Source organism: Aulonocara sp. 'chitande type north' Nkhata Bay, linkage group LG11 (genome assembly GCF_057382095.1).
Source record: "Aulonocara sp. 'chitande type north' Nkhata Bay isolate Kocher_YH1m ecotype deep benthic linkage group LG11, A_spYH_male_GT1.1, whole genome shotgun sequence".
Lineage (NCBI taxonomy): Eukaryota > Metazoa > Chordata > Actinopteri > Cichliformes > Cichlidae > Aulonocara > Aulonocara sp. 'chitande type north' Nkhata Bay.
This window is the reverse complement of record NC_141354.1, coordinates 31,071,349-31,090,957: the sequence shown is the minus strand read 5'-3', so window position 1 is coordinate 31,090,957 and position 19,609 is coordinate 31,071,349. Positions and strand designations below refer to the sequence as shown.

Sequence of the window (19,609 nt, the reverse complement as noted above, 5' to 3'; positions counted from 1 at the left end):
CTGGGATATTGATTAGGTCTTGTTAATGAGATTAAGAACAGGTGCACTAGATGGACAACAGTAACTAAACTTCATGAGGGTGGCCTGAGGGCCCGACGTACTCTAGGGGAGGGGGCATCCCTCAGGACACCATCCATCATCTCATTAGCAGGATGTCCCAACATTGTCTATACTGATATAGATTTCACAAAGTTGTCCTTAGGCTTCTCGGTTATTCTCTCAGAAAGTTAATGAACATGATTGGTATTCTGAGTACTGCATTTCATAAATTGTGCTTGTGTGTTGATATTGTATTATACTTTAATTTGTCCACACATAATATATTGTAATAGTGTTTGGGGTGCTGTGTCTTCATAAAATTATATTAATTCAAAAGACATTTTTGCAGATAATGAATTTTTCAAATAGACTTTCCTCTTTTTGTAAAATACTAAATCTTGACAACATTTAATGTGAATACATATTGCATATCTCTTTTTATGTAGAAGTATGTATATTTAATTGGTGATTTACTAGTTGTTTTGCAACATTTCTTTTATGTCTTTTTCAGATGTACATACTTACTAAACAAGACACCATGGTGATTTTTATTTACCCTTATGCAGAAAGCAAAATACACATCAATATTGAGAACCTCTTTATTGGAACAAACTATCACCAGTTCTTCAGTTCACAACTGCATTTTATTCTTTCAAAAACAATTAAAAACTATGTTTATTTCTAATAGCACAAATATATATTTATTATATTTGTAAATGATTGTATGTAACTTGTCTGTTCCAGCTGCTTACCTGTTCATGTTATAGGGAAGGTGGTTGTTCTTATTCTTAAACTGTACATTGTTGTTGTTGTTGATTCTATGTGTGTGCAAATAAAACGAAACAGAAAAAAAAAATACACCATGATTTTTTTCCAACTGAGATTTGATGGTAGCAGTGCACACGTACGTGCGGTGTGTTCGGATACAGTGTAGCTTTTAGGTTGTGCTGCATAAATAATCCATTATTCATATACCGTGTGTAGCTATGATTTATATTCACTAAACTTTGTTTCTTTCTTTGGGCAAATATTTTATGTTATAAATATCCTAAAATTAATGCTACCTTGACTTGTTACAAGCAACAACAACAACAACATGGTTTCTTTTCTTTCTTTCTTTTTTTTTTTTAAGTCTTAGCAGCTGTTTCTAATTTTAACAGATCAAACTAATTTTAGCACTCTGTCTCCATCTTTGGGGCAGTTGTGTTAATGCACATTGAAAATCATGGCACTTCCATAGGTAACCCCTGACACTTATAAACATGGCTGCCATGAAGAAAGTACTACTTGCTGTTGCTGTTGCTGCCTTTGCAGTTTTCAGTGGACACAGGTTCCTTAAACTGAAGTAAGTTCTGTTCCGACAAGAAAATCTGACGTCATATGTCGCATTAAATTTGGGGATTGGCAGCACAGATTGTAAATGTTCACAGCTGTTGTTTGCTAAAGCACGTTGAAGTGTGGCCAATGTTTTCATGGAAAGACTTAACAAATGTATCCTTGGGCTTCTCGAGCAGACTTTCAAACTGTAATACTGATTTGTACTGCTTCTTTGTAATGGCTCTGTAAACTTCTTCCGCAGGGAAATCATGCTTGCTTCCAGAGAGATTCCAGTGAAACACCTCAGCTGTCATTATTTGCAGAATATTGGTATGTAATCTTTGTATTCATGCTCGTATCTTCGTTCTGGGGTTTGCATCGTGAAAAATCACCTTTAAACTGCGTTTAATATGTGGCATTAGCTGAAGGGTCTGAAGTTCACACAACTGTCTGTAGAGCATGCGTCACCAAGGCATGACATAAGACTGTGCTCTCTGTAAGAACTGAGAAGGGGAAAAATATTTATTGATTTGTTTGTTTGTACAGAATATGGGGCAGAGGATATTACCATACTGAAAGATGGACTGGCCTTCATGAGTACGGTATGTTATTAATTTCATGGGCAATTGTTTGTGTGATGACCTCTTGAGCAAAGCCCCACATTTAGAAAAGTTTCTAACATGTAGTGTTTACGGCTCAGGGGTTGAAGTTTCCTGGATTACATTCGTTTTCTGATGAACCAGGGAAAATGTATGTTTTGGATCTGCTGCACCCGAAACCCACGCCAGTGGAGCTGCAAATCAGCGGAGAACTGGACCTCAGCTCGTTCAACCCACATGGCATTAGTGCATACACTGATGAAGCAGGTGAATAATGGCATCAAATTTGTTATTATTTTAAGCAACAGAAATGTATTCGGGTTGTTTTTTTTCATTGTACCCTTATGCACGCATGCATAGGTTTGTAAAGTTAGAAGGGCTGATGTTTTGTTTTTGTTTTTTTGCACACCCACGTGCTACACACAGTACTTGTATTTACATAAGGCAGATATACAATGTAACACAGCTTTTAACTGCAGCTAATTTTGTGTAATATTGTTGTTTCTCTGGAAAGTCTGTGAGCCATGTTGTTTGTCGTCTTTTTTTTTGGGGGGGGGGGGGGGGGGTATTTTTTGGTATGCCAGTAATTCTGGACTAAATGACATGAATGGGTCTTTGAGTGGTGACTGTGCATTCTGTCATAGTACATTTAGGGCAGTATACCTTACACTGTTACTGTGACTTATAAATGAACTAAAGTCGTCTTGGTTAAGTCTCTACAAGCTTTGCACATGTAGGTTTTGGAAATGTATCTAATTTTCCAAATGGATCTTCCCAGACTTGTTCAGGAACACGTCTGAAGCTCCTCTAGTATTGTCTTGGCTGTAGTCTTTGGTTCTTCATGCTGAAGGTTCTCCATGGCCATAGGCTTAAGACTTTTGTACCTTCATCCAAGTTTTCTTCAAGGACTTGCCCCTTGCTTCTGAACAACACCCCCTATAGCATGATACTGCTAATATCTTTCACTGGTATTAGCTTGGTGATGTTCACCATAGTGTCTAGTATAAATTTTGGATTCATCTGGCTAGTGATTATGTGTTGCATATCCATCTGCTTTATGAAACATCCTATTGTGTGGACCAGTCTTTTCTGGAATATTGTCTAAAATGAGCAGAATACTTTGTATCAACAGTGTGAGATGCCAAAGGTTAAAGCCCAGTGACAGTGAAATGCATAAAGAAATTTGGGGCCTTATGTTTACAGCTATATTATTAATAATTTTAATTAATGTAATGATGCAAATATGATCAGTATTTTCGTTGCCTTTATTCATTTTACTTGATAACAGGTTTTGGATAAACGAATAAGAGGAGACGGTTACATTACAGTGTCTTTGACACATATCTGAGATTTTCCTATATGTGCCAAAAACATCTCTGTGTAGTAAAAGGGAGTTTTGTGAGGCTTTGATATTTTGTCTGCATTTAGTTTGTCCCCTTACTTAAGCATAAGATCCTGTTGGGTCAGGCTATAAAAAAAGTAAATTGCTCCTTACTGCTTTAGGGAAGGAAAGAAGGTGACAATTTACTATGAGTCTGCAGCCTAAATTGGTGTATGTGCGTGTCTGCCTTTTCTTTTGTTTTTTTTTTTTTTTTAAATAAGCTATTTTAGTTGTTGTTTATTTCCCTGAGCACAAACATGACTGAAACACTAAGGGAAACCTACGTTTCCTCCACACAGCAGGGTTGACAAGACTTTTCTTCTTCTCTGCAGATGACTCTGTGTACCTGTTTGTGGTCAATCACCCTCATCACAACAGCCAAGTAGAGATCTTTCGTTATGTTGAGGAAGACACACTCGTGCACATAAAAACCATCACCCACCCCTTACTCCACAGGTATGAACTGTATGAGAAACCTTTTAATGCCTTATTTATTGGGGTGGCTGTGGCTCATCCCATCATGTAAAGCCTGTGTGCCAAATGTCCTTGGGCATGATACTAACCCCAAGCTGCTCTCCGATGCATCCATCAGAGCATGAATGTATGCAAATGTTAGATAAAAAGCATAGGGAAAAAAGTGCTTGTGTGACTGAGGCACGTTTTATAAAACGCTTTGTGTGCTTGTTGTTCCCCATGTTTTTCAGTGTGAATGACATTGTTGCAGTCGGAGTGGAGAGCTTCTACGCCACAAATGACCGCTACTTTCACAGTGATGCACTTCTGCTTATTACTGTCTTTTTGGACTTAACCTGGTGTGACGTGGTGTTCTACAGTCCACACGAAGTGAGGGTGGTGGCCGATGGTCTGCGGTCCCCAAACGGCATAAACATATCTCCTGACAAAAGGTTAATCTCAGTTCGTTACACCAATCACTGATCATGTATGTGTTGATTGAGTTAAATGTCTGTTTTATTTCAGACAGAAATACAACAGAAATAACAGAATACATTGTAAATTAAGTGAAGACATCGAATTGTCATCCACATCTCTATATAAAACACAATTTAGATTCTTGAAAAGGAGTGGGATGAGATTTACAGTTTGTTATTGTAACATGATTTTTATTTTATTTTATTTTTTAAACACAGGTACATATACGTTTCGGATATTATGGATCATGACATAGATGTTTTTGAAAGGCAAGAAGGGGAACAATTGAGGTACATCAAGGTAATAGTGTTGTGTATTCTAAAGTCACAAAAAACAAAAACAAAACAACAACCCAAAACTCTCATATCTGCGTGCTAAATGTGAAGCTAAGCCCAGCCTAGTGTTGCAGTTTTTACCCCTCAGCCGTGAGAGGTTGAGGGGGTATTGTCATCACCCCGTCCTGTGGGCAGAGTGGATGCCCAAGTGGAGAATGAGGTGACGTACGATACCTTAGGTGAATCTAGTAAAAACGAGTTTAAATCTCAATGACCTCGAGGTCAAAGATTTACTTTCCTGTAGCCTAGAATTTTAAAAATGTATACCATAGGTACATCTGCTAGTAGGCTGAGGGGTATCAGTGACAGCTGCCTGTACATTTTTCATAATACTGTAGCTTCATATTTAACATGTAGACATAAAAATAGCACTAATCGTTTTAATTCTGCTGAATAAGAAAGAAGTTCTGTTGCAAGAAGAAGAAGAAAAAAAAAAAAAAAAGGTTGGATTGTTGCTTTAACGTCATACACAAGGACAGAATAATCAGGTTTCATTTACAGCATGTAAACAACATGTGATGCTTTCAGTCTGTAGCTGTTGGATCACTTTGTGACAACATCGAGGTGGACCACAAGACAGGTGACGTATGGCTGGGTTGTCACCCAAATGCCATGAAGTTGTCAAGCTATGATCCTGAAGATCCACCTGGCTCTGAGGTTAGTTTGTTTAAAAATAAAATAAAAACATTGCAGCTAGATTTTTACCTATTCATTTTATGAATGTGTCCTTCAGGTGCTCCGGATCAAGAATATTCACTCAAAGCAGCCAGTGGTGAGCATGGAGTACGCGGATGATGGCCATGTCCTTATGGGCTCCAGTGTAGCAGCTCCTTATGAGGGAAAGTTGCTTATTGGCTCTGTTTTCCACAAAGCCTTATACTGTCTTCTAAAATAATGCCGTTGATCACTGTTGCTTAATGAATACAAATGTTGTAAAGGGATGAAAAAAAAAAAAAAAAAAAAAAATTAAACATGTTTTTTGCCATTTATAAAAAAATAGTGACCTTGTAAGACAGGAAACCATTCGACTGTCAGCTTTTGTTCCTGTAGATGCCATATGCAGTGTCATTTCCACATTTTGTTCTCTCGGTACATTAAAGCAGCATACGCCTTTGGACAATTCTTTTACCCTTTCTCATCGTTTTCCAACAGCAATTCTTCTTCAGCCACCTTGGAAATCCTAAACCTAGTCTCCCCCCCATCAGGATGCTCAACAGTTTCCTCTTCTATTTTGGCAGGTCCACTGAGGGCAATATCACAATCTTCTGAATCAGCAGCACAGCTGTCCTTTTGTTCCTCGTCAGTTTCCACACGCACTTCAGGGTCCCCCATGCTTTCTTGCAATAACGGGAGCATCTCGTCTTTTGTGTCATTGTCCCCCTCGGCCTTTGCATTGAGGAATACTTCGCTGATACTGATCATACGTCTGCGCCTTGGAGAGTGCTCCAAGTTGTGGATAGAGGTGCCGTGGAGGTCACTGCAGCTCTTTGAGCGATTCATTTTGTCTGCTGGCGCTGGTTTGTGTCTTCTCATTCCAATCTCTTTTATGACAGTATTGTAGTCTTCCTCCTTTTCAGATAAGAAGCCAAAGATGTCAACAACGTTGGGCTTTACATTTCCATGTGGCTTGTCCTCTAAAGACACTAGCTCCTCATGATAGAAGTTTCTGTGCCTGCGTTTTTGCCATTTTTTCTTTAGTACTTTGGAAGCGTCAACTACCATGTGGACATTCCAGCTGAAGAACAGGGACAGCCAAGCTAGGCCCATGCAAATCCATAATTCTTTACCTACTATGTAGAGGCGGGGGTAGTTTATGTCTGGATTTACACCTAAAATGAGTTATGGGCTAAAATTACTTGGATATCCTCAATTCAGAAATTCAAATTGTGCCAAATGTAAAAACCTACCTGCCACATAATCTCCAAAGCCAACTGTTGTGAGTGTGATGAAAGAGAAGTAGAAACCTTCTAAGTAGGTCCATTGTTCCATGGACATGAAAACAAACGGCGGAATCACCAGATGCACCAACAGCCCCCATAGAAGGAACAAGGCTATACAGGTATACTGGACTTTTTTCTGACAAAACAGAGGAAAAAAAAATAATTATTTGACACTGAAACTTCATAATTTCAGATAAACACTAATTGTTAGTCAGACCTTACCACTGATATGCCTTTGTCTATCATCACCCCAGACAGACGCTTGGCCCGGTCTCCAAAGAATGAACCCAGCTCACTTATCCATACCAGACACAGAGGGATCCCACACAGACCATAAAGGATGCAGAAAATACGTCCACCTTTTGTCCTGGGGGCAATATTACCATAACCTGTAGATACAGTGAGAAAATATTCAATCACACCAGTCCATGATGTGATAAGTATTTTAGGAAGATTTTCCTCTTCTGTTTGTTCTATCAGGGTCACGGGGAGGGCTGAAGCCCATCCCAGCTACCACAGGGCGAGAGGCAGGGTACACCCAGGACACACTGCCAGTCTGTTGCAGGGCTAACACAGAAAAACAACCATAAACCCAACAATCATGCAACCCTCATGAGCAAGCACTTGGCAACAGCGGAAAGGAAACACTCCCTTTTAACAGGAAGAGCCTTCAGCAGAACCAGGTTCAGGGAGGAGCAGCCAACTGCTGTGACCGGTTGGGGGTGAAGAGAGGAAAATAGGACAAAAGAAACACTTTGGAAGAGAAGCACAGATCAATAAAAGCTAATGATTAAATCCAGGGTGGTGTATAAACACACAGTGAGTTAAAAGAAAAGTGAATGAAGAAAAAAATACCCTCAGTGTATCATGGGATGCCCCAAGCAGCCAAGCCCTGTTGCTGCATAGCTAAGGGAGTATTCATGGTCACCTGATCCAGCCTTATGATAAGCTTAAAAGAAAAAAAAAAACTTTCCTTTTTGATAAAGTGTAATCTAAGTGTAGGAAAAGTAGGGAGGGTGTCTGTCTCTCTGCTGCTTTATATATGGAAAACAAAGTCCTAGAAGACTCTTGAACTAAAAAACAATGAGGATTAGGATTTACCGTCTCAGTTATGCTCTGGTTTCTCTTTATAACGTTCTTTATTGGACATTTTGCAGGAAAACTCCAGTGCACAAACATTTCAGATCCAAATCACGATAATTTCCCAACTTTTGAGACAAAGCATTTCCTGTTCTGAAACAGTCACAGCATCAGAGTACCCATAGCTTCATCCCTGTAGTAACTGTTGTGAAGCTTATAATGTGTCTTATAAACAAACAATCACAATTAGGCCCAGAGAAATGCAGCTTTTAGTGAAGAGGCATCGTGTTACATGAATATTATCCCAGCCTATCCAGCTTCGAATATGAGAGGCGGGGTACACCCTGGACACATCGCCTGCCTGTGGCAGGGCCAGACATGTTGTTAAAGCAAGTCGATTGGGCGTTCCTGAGTCAACCCCATTGCCAAAGAAATGGCAGCAACCAGAAGAAGAAGAAGAAGAAGTGGATGCTATTACAACATGAACATGAAGTGTGTCAACTTCTGAGTCTTTCATACCTATAGTGGTGACAATGGAGGCAGCGAAGATGGCAGAACTCCCCCAGTCCCACGGACTGCGATCCTTGTCCCCGGAGATCGCCACGCCTTGCCCGGCAGCCTGTGATACTACCTTTAGAAAGTTAACACAATCAATCAGTCCCAGAAAAAAAAACATAAATCTAATACTTCTGCTACTACTTTACTTATTTATTTGTAACCGAATAACTGGAAATATTTACAACTCCTCAAAGTCTTAACTAAAGGCTCAGGCTACCGACGGGCACGCGTTGTGCCAGCCTTTATGTTTTTGTTCTGTCCTTGATGTTGCATGGCTGCTCCACACCCAGCGCACACATCAGTGTTTTGTTTGAAGTTTCACAACTTTTCTGTGCTGTTAAATAAGAGGATTTTCACTTCCCCCGCTCCCTCTGAGAATGTTTAGCTTGATAGTTACTCTTTACACGTTTGCATTTCTGTTCAAAATCACGTAAAACCGGTTTGATACATCCGGACATGTGGAGGCAATTACATTTTCCTTTCCTTTCTAATGTCCACGCTGGAATGTAAGATAAGCAATACAGTATGTAACGAAATGAAGCCTCTGTAAACAAAAGCTCGACTTGTTACCTTTACATAGAGATGGGTTCATCATACCTTCAGTATCTCAGTCAGATTCTCTTTAGTCAAGTTAAATTTCTTCAGAATGTCTTCCTTTTCTTTAACATAGAGGTCTCTGGCTGATTTCCAGTTTCCTTCTTCAAAAATTTGGAATATCGCGCCTCCAATCGACAGATAAAAAATTATACACGAAGTTAAAAGCGGACCTTTATCAGCCATATTAAAGTCATAACTTCAGTCCGAGCACGCTGACTAAGTCACATTCCCGCAGAGGGCTGTCCTAATCCTACCTGGCCTCTTCCTGGTTAACATAATGGGTTCACAGCTGGGATGGAATTAAACTCAGAACAAATAAAAAACAAAACATATACATGTAAAAATATATGTATGTGTCTTCTAATTAGATCAAGTATAGAAAGTCTTAAAAAAACAAAACAAAACAACAACTTAAAAAACCCAAAACAATCGGTCCTGAGTTACTTCTGTTTATAACAAGAAGCACTACGACAGTACACACCTCCGCCGCTCACTCTATGGGCAGGAACAACTTTTAAGGGAATAGTACTGTTTTGTTTCTTGTTGTATGCATTCATTTTGTTTTCTCTGTTCTTTTTAAACGCACTTAAATGTACTTGACATAATTTTGAGTGTAATTAGTTTTTTATGCGAATATAGTACGTGTGCATAGTGCGTCTGATTGTGTAGTGATTTTTTTTAGATGTTTAGTAAATATAAAATGAAAAACGTTTTTGATCACAAATTTATTAGGGGTTGGTCATAATCAGTTAATAAGATAAGATAAGATAAGATAAGATAAGATAAGATAAGATAAGATAAGATAAGATAAGATAACCTTTATTAGTCCCACACTTGGGAAATTTGTTTTGTCACAGCAGGAAGTGGACAGTGCAAAAGTTATGAGGCAAAAATTAGAATACAATAAGAATAAATACAGTACACAACTGTACAGAATAGAATAAAATAAAATACTATATACAGTAGAATAAAATAAAATAAATATACAATAAGATAAAAATAGAATACAAATACAAATACTATATGCAACTGAGTAAAAATACAACGATGACAGAAAGGATTATCAGAATCAGAATCAGAATCAGAATACTTTATTGATCCCTGGGGGAAATTATTTTTTGTTACAGTGCTCCATTTTAAACCAACATTAAGACAAGACAGACAATACGCTAACTAAGAATAGTACAATATATACATATATATACATACATACATACATAAGTCACTTATAAATAAATATTTGGAAAAGAAACATGTGTAGTTGTAGCAGCAAACAGTGTGTTAAGTGGATGCGTTGTACAGGGAGATGGCCACAGGCAGGAATGATTTCCTGTGTCGTTCAGTGGTGCTTTTCGGTAATCTCAGTCTCTCACTGAACGAGCTCCTGTGACTGACCAACATGTCATGGAGTGGGTGGGAGGTGTTATCCAACATTGTCTTTATCTTGGACAGCATCCGCCTCTCCGACACCACCTTGAGGGAGTCCAGCTCCATCCCCACAACATTGCTGGCCTTACGGATCAGTTTATTAAGTCTGTTGGCATCTGCGACCCTCAGCCTGCTCCCCCAGCATGCAACAGCATAGAGGATCGCACTGGCCACCACAGACTCATAGAAAATCCTCAGCATTTTCTGGCAGATGTTGAAGGACCTCAGTCGCCTCAAAAAATAGAGACGACTCTGGCCCTTCCTGTAAAGTGCTGTGGTGTTTTTAGCCCAGTCCAGTTTATTGTCAATGTGTACTCCAAGGTATTTATAGTCCTCCACAATGTCAACACTGACCCCCTGGATTGAAACAGGGGTCAAGTGTTTCCTGGTCTTCCTGAAGTCCACGATCAGTTCCTTGGTCTTTGCCACGTTGAGCTGCAGATGATTCTGCTCACACCACGTGACAAAGGAGTCGACCACAGCCCGGTACTCTGTCTCATCATCCCTGCTGATGCATCCAACCACCGCAGAGTCATCAGAAAACTTCTGAAGATGGCAGGTCTCTGTGCAGTGGCTGAAGTCTGTGGTGTAGAGGGTGAAGAGGAAGGGGGAGAGGACAGTCTTAATTGCACTTAATGTGATATTATAGGTTACGTTCTGTATAATGATAACACACACACCACTTTTATAAGAATCATAGCTTCTAAGCTGTTAGGCTTTCTTAAAAAATATGTTTATTTTTGTTGCTTTCTCTTTATTTTTTGACCAATAGATCTTTAAGTTGATCTTGTAGACCTTGCTGAGTGTACGTCAAATTTTAATAGATTGTTAAACTGACCTCCCTCTTTATCACTACAAGGTTTTTCTTTAATTTTTTTAAATCAGAATTAATTCAAAACATATCGAGCTATGGTGTTGATAGATTGAACGACACGCGCGCAAATATTACCAAAATCATAACCTTTTTGTGGGATAAGTAATAGCTAAAGTGGAGAACTAAAACAAAATTATATTATCTAACCACTTCCGCTTTAATGAAAACGTTCAGCAGGGGGCAACGTGACTTCATTAACGCCGTTCCACAGTGTGTTTAGGGAAACGGTCGCTCTTATCTTGTGCAGGAGTTAAATGTTTCCACACTGGGCGGATCCTGGCTGCTTTGTGTGATAATAAGGGTTGAAATATTTGCATTTGAAAACTAAATAGAATTTCAAGTTTCCTTAAATTTATAGATTACAAAAATCGAATCTCAATTCAAGCTTCTTTTTTAATGTTTAAAGTCGTTTGAAGTGAATGTTCCACTCCACATCACTGGAGTAAATCTATAAGGCCGGGTATGTTATAATATCCTGCTGGGACAGAGCCAGCATAGACCTCTGGGCTTTAGGTAACGCGGCGACAGATGCTCCAGCTGCATCAGCTGTTAGATTGAGGTCTATTGCACCTTTTGGGATTTCACTCTGCATTTTAAAGAAGACATCCCAGGTCATCAAAGGGCACTGTCTATTTGTGAGGGCTGATTTAGTACTCTGTGCATTCACTTACTCTAGGGGACCAATGCAAACCCATGACAGGCCGTGACAAGAGGGAGCCATTTATTTATTTATTTGTGTATTTTTTAGAGGACACACGATAACACATGAGATCAGAGGGACAAATCATGCAGTAACACGACTTTTATTAACTCCTGATACATATACAGAAACACGTCTCAGTAAATATAAAAGTTCCTTGGTGACTGTAAATACCACCATTACCTGCACTTTCACACATGCATGCACAACAGCGCCTCTGTGTGGAGTCAGCTGTAAAATAAAAACAAAACACACACAGACACAAATAGCTCTAGTGACTTATGATATCACATTGAAAGTTTCCAACAGTTTACTAGAAGAAGCTGTTCAGGTACTCAGGCCCTAAAGTTGTCATATAGTTGGCAGAGCAGCCCCGAGTCAGTCCCCTCAGCAGTGCCGCTTACACTCATCTGTAAAGACAGGCTCAAACAAAAATGTCTTTGCGTGTGAGAAAAAAGATCTTTGCTTTACAGACTGTGTGAGAACTAAATAAGAACCCCATGAGGATTTTGAGCAAAGCTCCCACCTCTGATCTCCACCCATCACCAGTACTTAGTGCTTCGTCATTGTGGCTGCGTCACCGCCTCCCTGTGGAAACCCCATCGATACTTTCCAACTAGTCTTGAAGGTAAACACCGGAATTATGGCAGCAAGCTGAAGGTGGAGAAGACGCACAGAGGAGACTGCTACGTGTTCAGGTATGACCCGCAGCCTTAGACACTGCTTGTGTTTAGGTTGCACACCTTTTTTTCACCTGCAGGAGCTTTTCGCGGCGTGTTTTCTTCATGGCGGTGGTTCGTGAAGAGTTCACTGCAACGCATTTAGAAGGATTATGCGAGGTCAGGAGTATTTGTGGTAAGGAAAACAAAAAGATAAGTAGAACTGCTGACCTACTGCAGTAATATGACTTCATAACAAGAAAGAAAAATGCCCACAAATGAATGCAGAGGTGTGTCGTTAGGCTGCTCCCAGTACCTCAAACCTCCCGGGCCCTAAATACTTTACATACTTAGCATAATAGGAAGAATGCAGGTAGCAGCAGTGGTGTAGTAACTGTGTAAAAACTCAACGCCTGTTTGTTAATGTGGAGAAAAAGAAGCCGAGAAAGAAAACATTTGGTGATGTAATTACTTTGAGCGGACAGCTGATAAGTCACCTATAACCAGGCCCATTCCCCTTCCTTTCATGTGCTTCAAATGATGCTAGCACTGCATGCTACTTCTTAACAGGCAGTGCCATTTATTAATATCATGTATAATATTATTGTCTACCTCAGCTTTTAACTAAATCCTTAAAATCTGTACTGTTTAAACAGAAAAGTGTTTTTTTTTATTGATGCACTTTTGTCCCCCTCTCCCTCTTTCTGTCTTGACCTGGTCACTCCATCTGCGACTGCGCATGCATTATGAAATGACCTTCTACGTGGATATAATGTGAGTATTATCCCATTTAATTTGAATGAAAGGCATTCGTGCTGTGCTTTGTGAGTGCTCTGCTGAAGCCCTACAATGATTTTTTTTTACCCTGTCATGTGCACCAGTGATGTCCTCCTAATGCACCTGAATGCAATTCATAGTTAATGCAGAGTGTTTGTATAATTAAATAGCTGCACAGATGCTTTTCACTTATATTGAGGGAGCATTTCCCTAAAGACGTAGCTCATCAAGCTTTAGAGAGATGATTAAATATTCATTTATTCATTATTTCTATTTTAAACCATTCACTTTGGGTTCAGACTCTATCAGTATTTTTTGGGGTAGTGGATGTGAGGGAAGAGTCAGCTCTGACACTTTCTTTCTATCTGGGAAAAATAAAATTTGGGGGTTAAAAAAATGTTTTAGAATTGAGAAGATTGCTTTTGTTAAGGCTTTGATCTGAAAAGGCTATAGTGTACTTCCTGTCAAAAATTATGGCACATAGTTTTTGTTTTACTGCTGGTTACTCGAAGCCTAGTTAAATTTTGGGAGGAGTTGTTTAATGGTGTCACCCTGAGGTATCTGGACGCAAACAGGTCTTTATCTCTCATGAACACCCGCTCCCAGCATGCATTACACCTCTAGAATTGGCGGTGATCCTCTCTTACTCATCTGATATAATTTACGCTGAACTGCTTGAACTAGCTGATCTTCCGCCTCAGTGTGTTTTTTTTGTTTTTGTTTTGTTTGTTACTAGACTCAAAATATGACTTACACATGGATAAAAGTGAATAATGGAAAGATGATTTTAGTGAAAGGTTTACTGTGGTTTATGATACAAAGATGAGACTGGTTTTACCATCACACTGGTTACTGAAATTAAAAGCTTCCATTCTGGGAGTAGCTTCAGCTGGGAGAACACATTTTTGCCACAATTTGTTCAATGTTCCACCAGCCATTAAAATCAGATGACATCCAAACACATGTATGTAAGCATGTTGCTTCCAATCTGACTTCCTCAACAGTATCTTTATCAGAATTTTCTCTCTTTTTTCTCCTTATGAAAGGAGATTGATTGTTATACTGCATTGATTAGCCGTACAACATGATTGAAGCAAAATAAAGAAGACATTTTTAACTCTTGTTTTTATAGTTAAGATTAAAATAAACAAGTAAATACATTCAAAGTGAAAATTGCACCACAGAGGGGCAGAAGGATAGAGCATCACTACAAAGTGGAGTGCAGAGCACAACAATCGTTTTACCTTCATTAATAATAAATTGATCATTTAAATTCACTCTCGTTCAGCTGTTTTCCTGCTCTGTACCTTTCATAGCGTAATTTATTGTCCTTAAAGTGCAAGAGAGTCAAATGTGTCCTAGTAGAATAAGAAGGGGCAACTTGTCCGTGGGAAGGAAAGGGCAGACGCATGGAACATTCCCGCTTCATAAATTCTTCACAACATAATGGTGCAAAATTAATATTGATGTACTCTTACCATCTATCATGTTAGTGCTTTTGAGAGCTCAGTTTCTGAGCTAAAAAACAACAGAGAAAACCTCCTGCAACTGTGCCTCTCTCAGATGCACTCCAACTTCACATTTTAAAGCATTTTTTTAAGCTGCACATATTGTTTTACATAAGATGTAAATGGAAGGGTACAGGGCGTGTGTGTGTGCGTGTGTGTGTGTGTGCGTGTGTGTGACATGCGTACCCAGATGTAGTCACGAAAGTCAAAGAGAGATGAATTGGGTGGAAGTGGTATGGGGGGCGTTACATAATCACCGTGCGATAGTGCCAGAGAGGGATAAAGATGTTCCAAACAAACATAACCCCCATGCACTCAGCTGGAGTGATGCACGGCTCCGTTATATGCGCGTGTTTGCTTGCGCTTTTGAACAAATGTAGAAGAGCGGCAGGGGAAGCAGAATGTTTGCATCAGTGTTTTGGGTGTGTCTACTGTGTGAGTGCATGGAGGTGGGCCATCTCAGGGTCTGCGGTTCCAGGCTGTCACTGTCTCAAGAGACTGGGTCTGCCAGTGCTCTGCACCTCTTCTTCTTCTCCTCCCCTTTGTAGTCTGTCTCTCCTCCCTCTCCTGGGTCCAGCTCAACACCTGCTCCTTGCAGTAGGCCTAGGGCTGGGCAGGGGTTCCTAAGCAACTGGAAGCAACACAAGTTGTTCATATGGGTTTTGTTTGCCTGCCTTGCTCCCCTTCCTCTGTTTTCTCCTCAGTAGCGACACAAAACTTACATCCTGCCTGTGCGCAACCCTGATTCCTGTTAATGTGTTATGTCAAAGTAAATGTTTAACAAATGCCAGTCGGTGTGCTGTTATGGTGTCCTCGCTTTGCTTTGCGATCAAAGTCTAAAGAAAAAAAAAAAAGCACACAGACGCACACAGACTGTTACTGGCCTGGAGAGATATTTTCTGTTCACTTTCATCATTCGCCCCAACGGTAAGAGCTTCGGACTTTACGGCAACCCGGTATTATTTTAGTTGGAATCGCAGGATAACCTTTTTTTTGCCGGTAAGATATTTTATCTTCTTCAGCATATAATAGTGCTAGACATGACATGACACTGATAACGCCCGCCACATGAACTTGCCTGTGTAGGACAAAGGTGATGGCGCCTCACCCCGGTGTGGTTCTGAGAATAATGAGCCCCCTTCTGCCTATGAGCCGTATGTCGCTAATGGGGTCAAGCAGATGGGTGGGGGAACCGTCATGTGGTCCATAAAGACTGCTTGTGTGTATGTGTGTGCCCAAAAACAAGACCCATATGTGTGTGAGCTTGTTTTTGAATTTTGAGATGTAGATCGACGGGTGGGTGTGTCTGGGATTGTAGTTTTCAGCTGGGCAGAGTTTTAAGCTGTTCCTCTGTCACGTCTGCATTCTTGAGACCCTTACCTATGTTGTGTTGGTGCCTGCCTCCTCCTGCTTCTAGGCGTTGCACAGTACTAATGATCGCTCGCTTTAACCGAGCCACACCACGCATGCACTTTTAAAAGGGGTCAATACAGTGAAATGAATCAAAATATGGGTTTTTACTTGGCAAACCCACATAGCCTTACTAAATTTCATTCATGAGCAATTTCTAAAACCATCTTAAATGTTCTAGACGTCATTATTATGCACCATTTTTATATTAAATCAGAATTTCTCTGGAGCTGGCCTCATCAGCCTTATATGAAAGTTGTGTGCATCGCCTCCGCCTTGGAATGGGTTTGTAAGCCACGCTGGTTGGTGCTCATTCGCTCAGCTGAAGTCCAAGCCTCGGCGTGAGACTCCACCCCTTTACGAGCATCGGACACCTTCAAGCACAACAAAGCATGTGTCGCTCAGCAGCATTGTTTCTCGTGTGAACGCGCGGAATATCGCATTTTTTTCTGTCCGTCTTTGCGCCATCCAGTCTCCTCCTTGATGCTGATCCCGGAGTAGGTAAGCCGCATTTCAGGCTCGCATGCGCCGGGGCTGTGGAGATGAGTTGGTGTGTGTTTGTTTTGTTGCACATTCGGCGCCATTTTCGTGCACAGATTGTTTAAATACCCCGGCATGTAGGTCCGACACAGCCCGTAACTGTTTCAGGGAAGGAGGGTGAAAAAGTTACATTTTAGATTATTTTAAACGTAATTGATCATTTATTATTATTATTATTATTATTAACGCGTAATTAATGAATTTGTTCCGCTTGAGGATTGTTTAGTTTAAAACAACCAAACAAAAAAAAACACCTTTAGAAACGAACAGTAGTGTGGAGGCAGGGTGTGTTGTTGTTTAGTGTAAAATAAATAAATAAATGCACTGATCGCTCTGCTAAAAGAGGGCGCATTTAGACATTTCGGGAAAACCCACTTTGCAATTTTCCTTCTTTTTATTATAGTAATCCTGATATATTATGATTGAAAAAAATTGATAAACATAGATTATAACAAGAGAAAAAACATAGGTTTTCTATAAAACTGTTTTTTTGTTAATTTATTTTATTTCATTTATTTTTTTATTGTCTGACAGGTACATAAAGAGCTTTAAAAGTATTGACTGGGATGCCTGAGAATGGCCGCCCTGTTTAGGTCTCTTAAATCATACTTAAAATGTGTTATTGCTGATGATGCTCTTGTGTCTGTCTTCTCTGTTCAGATGTTCAGTTGTTGCTTGTTTGTTTATTTTTAATTGGTGCTGCTCTGCTTTGGATTTCATATTTTCTGCTCGCTTTTGCACCGTGAGGAGTGTATTAGGGGTTAAAAGATTCCCATCTTTACCACAGGGCTTCTTGTGCCTGTGTCTGTCTTGTTCCTGCCTGCGTACTTCGGAGCAACTCATCCAATAAGCCTCACCTCCATTGATGATACTGCTGAATATATATAGTCAGATAATCTTTTATGAAGCGCTGCAGATGTGACGTAGGGCGGATGAGGGAGAGTGTCGCGGATTGAACTAATGCAGCAGAACTGGCAAGTGCTGGCATGAGCAACAGAGGTAAACACGGAGGTTAAAAATAACAGATAAGACCGAGGGTCTCCTGCACTGCTGAATCAGCAGTGTTGTGGACACAGAGCTGCTGAAGTGATACGCAAAGATGTTTTTGGTCTTTCTGTGTGAGAGTGAGGTCATCCAGGTCCCAGAAGAGCTTGCTGATGTTAATCCTCTTTTGGGAGTTATGATGCATTCGAGCAGTTAGACTACTACTGTGTTGTATGAGCATTACCAAACAGGGAACAGACTCTGCATCCCTTAGAGCCATTTGCTCTTTCCTTCATGAGTTAGGACAGTGATTACGATTATTAAACACCAAGGAAAAAATAAATTTAACATAACCTTTTCACAAATAATTCTAGGATCAAATTAGACATTTTTTTCACTTAATGACAGAAAACTGAGTAATGGCACAAAGCTGATTCTGAATCTTATAACGTGTCTGTATTTCTATGTCTCTGCAACATGGAAAGAAGCTTTCGTTCACAATGTACAGAAATATTATGACTCTAATCGGCGGCGGCTGAGGTAATGTTGGAAAAGGATTCGAAATTGCTTTCAGGGCAACCGCAGTAAATCAATCACGGTACTTCATTGTTTTCCCATGTCGGTTCATGTTACAGCATCACACTCACAGACACCATCTGTGTGTATTGATTGGTGTGGCACTGAGTTTGGGATAGGTTTACACTGATAGCCAGACTGAAATAAACCATTGGAAACCCACACCGTTTGTTCGACCGTCCTCCGGTTCACACGGGAGATTGTGGACCCAATCTTTGATTGCTACATTTCATTTGTTGTAGTCAGTCTATGCTTCCTGTCCATAATCCATAACTACACAGTAGCAATTTACATCCTGTGATCATTTAAGAAACGTGTTTATGAAAACTGTAAAGACGAAATATGGATATAAATCCCTGCCCGTGTGCTTGTATTCACAGTGTTGCTAGGCAGGCTTCTATGTTAACCGCACACGGATAGGTTAGCGAGGCACGTGTTGGCGTGTATGTTGTCATGTGTGCCTCTGTTTGCAAGGAGAGGTTAATGGGAGCCACCATGTGGCGGAGGGGCTGATATCTTGGTCTTCAGTTCATTTCTGTTGATTTTCAGCCAGGTAGGCGGGGCTCCACATAAAACCATGAATCAGCACAGCGGATCACCACTGTGCTTCTGCCAGCTTTTCTTTTTCCTTGCTCACGCACGCACGCACGCACACACACACACATACACACACATACAGATGCATGTAGGATGAGGAGCACAGAGCTGGCGAATCAGGGTGGAGGGCGACAGGGAGAGAGAGAGATCCTGTGGGCAGGTAGATGGAGATAATCTCACTTGGGGGCTGATTAACTCTAAACTCCTTCTAATTCCTTAAGCCTACTGTCAGTGCCCAGGAAACATGCTTTCGTTGTCTTCTAGTATTTATACGTCGTTGCAGTTATTTTGGGAGCCGCGCTTATTTTAAGTCAGCGGTCAGTGCTGATAACGACGGAGCAGTGCACTCGTTCAGATTAAATCCATTTTCAAAAACTGGGCTTTAAGTGGAATTGAGTGTGCAGTTGCGATGGTGCACGCATGTATACACGTGTTGTGAACAGGAATAGATATGAGGTTGTCTGTAAAGGCCAACTAATGAGTCCCAGCTTCTTGCGCACACGTTGCTATTTATACACTTTACCTCCTCCTGCGTCTCTGCAAGCTCGTCTTCATTCAGCCCTCTGCTTTTATTTTATTACACATGCACACAGCGGTGCTGCTGCAGCGTCACTGGTAAACAGTGTGACGGTTTTAGTAGCGAGACAAATATATTTTCGGAGTGTGAGAATGATAAATAGAGCTTTGATCGTGTGGCTGGGTTAGCATCAGTTCAAGCAGTTATTCTAATAACTAATAACTAAGCATATGCAATTTTTCTTGTAAGTCAGGTTCACTCAA

The 19,609-nt window shown here is 40.4% G+C and overlaps 3 protein-coding genes across 20 annotated transcripts in view; 2 read left to right on the top strand and 1 right to left on the bottom strand.

The window, feature by feature from the left end:
* The first annotated feature begins 1,195 nt into the window (after positions 1-1,195).
* Positions 1,196-9,726, top strand: LOC147319448 (serum paraoxonase/arylesterase 2-like). 2 transcript variants are annotated; one of them, XR_015131548.1, is made up of 10 exons: positions 1,196-1,384; positions 1,619-1,686; positions 1,903-1,958; positions 2,057-2,222; positions 3,669-3,792; positions 4,041-4,241; positions 4,485-4,566; positions 5,130-5,258; positions 5,335-6,660; positions 6,796-9,722. XR_015131548.1 is itself a non-coding variant. In XM_086312109.1 (9 exons), exons 1-9 carry the CDS (start codon positions 1,302-1,304, stop codon positions 5,494-5,496), a joined length of 1,071 nt encoding a protein of 356 aa, XP_086168235.1. In that variant the 5' UTR covers positions 1,196-1,301; the 3' UTR covers positions 5,497-9,726. The 2 variants fall into 2 exon arrangements, 1 of the variants encoding a protein (XP_086168235.1); XM_086312109.1 differs by having other exon boundaries at positions 5,335-9,726.
* Positions 4,292-9,256, bottom strand: LOC147319449 (potassium channel subfamily K member 5-like). The gene is made up of 5 exons (XM_086312108.1): positions 8,777-9,256; positions 8,141-8,252; positions 6,764-6,930; positions 6,509-6,677; positions 4,292-6,430 (listed from the first exon to the last, which is right to left on the bottom strand). Exons 1-5 carry the CDS (start codon positions 8,957-8,959, stop codon positions 5,727-5,729), a joined length of 1,335 nt encoding a protein of 444 aa, XP_086168234.1. The 5' UTR covers positions 8,960-9,256; the 3' UTR covers positions 4,292-5,726.
* A 2,663-nt stretch (positions 9,727-12,389) lies between the features above and the next one.
* Positions 12,390-19,609, top strand: part of LOC147319447 (uncharacterized) — a 31,374-nt gene continuing 24,154 nt past the window's right edge. For 10 of the 17 annotated variants that reach the window (XM_086312094.1, XM_086312089.1, XM_086312088.1 and 7 more), the window contains exon 1: positions 15,548-15,649. Coding sequence is in view for 1 of the 17 variants with exons in the window: in XM_086312097.1 (XP_086168223.1) it covers positions 12,564-12,633 (70 nt within the window). In the remaining 16 variants the exon portion in view is untranslated. The other 7 variants (XM_086312103.1, XM_086312102.1, XM_086312100.1 and 4 more) reach the window with 5 other exon arrangements.

What these genes read in the sequence shown, in the direction of transcription:
- LOC147319448 (XM_086312109.1), top strand. Translation starts at nt 1,302, where the DNA reads ATGGCTGCCATGAAGAAAGTACTACTTGCTGTTGCTGTTGCTGCCTTT. An exon ending in TCATTATTTGCAGAATATTG is followed by an intron (nt 1,687 to 1,902) that starts GTATGTAATCTT and finishes TTGTTTGTACAG; the next exon opens with AATATGGGGCAGAGGATATT. An exon ending in AACAATTGAGGTACATCAAG is followed by an intron (nt 4,567 to 5,129) that starts GTAATAGTGTTG and finishes TGATGCTTTCAG; the next exon opens with TCTGTAGCTGTTGGATCACT.
- LOC147319449 (XM_086312108.1), bottom strand. Translation starts at nt 8,959, where the DNA reads ATGGCTGATAAAGGTCCGCTTTTAACTTCGTGTATAATTTTTTATCTG. An exon ending in CTCCATTGTCACCACTATAG is followed by an intron (nt 6,931 to 8,140) that starts GTATGAAAGACT and finishes CTGTATCTACAG; the next exon opens with GTTATGGTAATATTGCCCCC. An exon ending in CTTTGGAGATTATGTGGCAG is followed by an intron (nt 6,431 to 6,508) that starts GTAGGTTTTTAC and finishes AACTCATTTTAG; the next exon opens with GTGTAAATCCAGACATAAAC.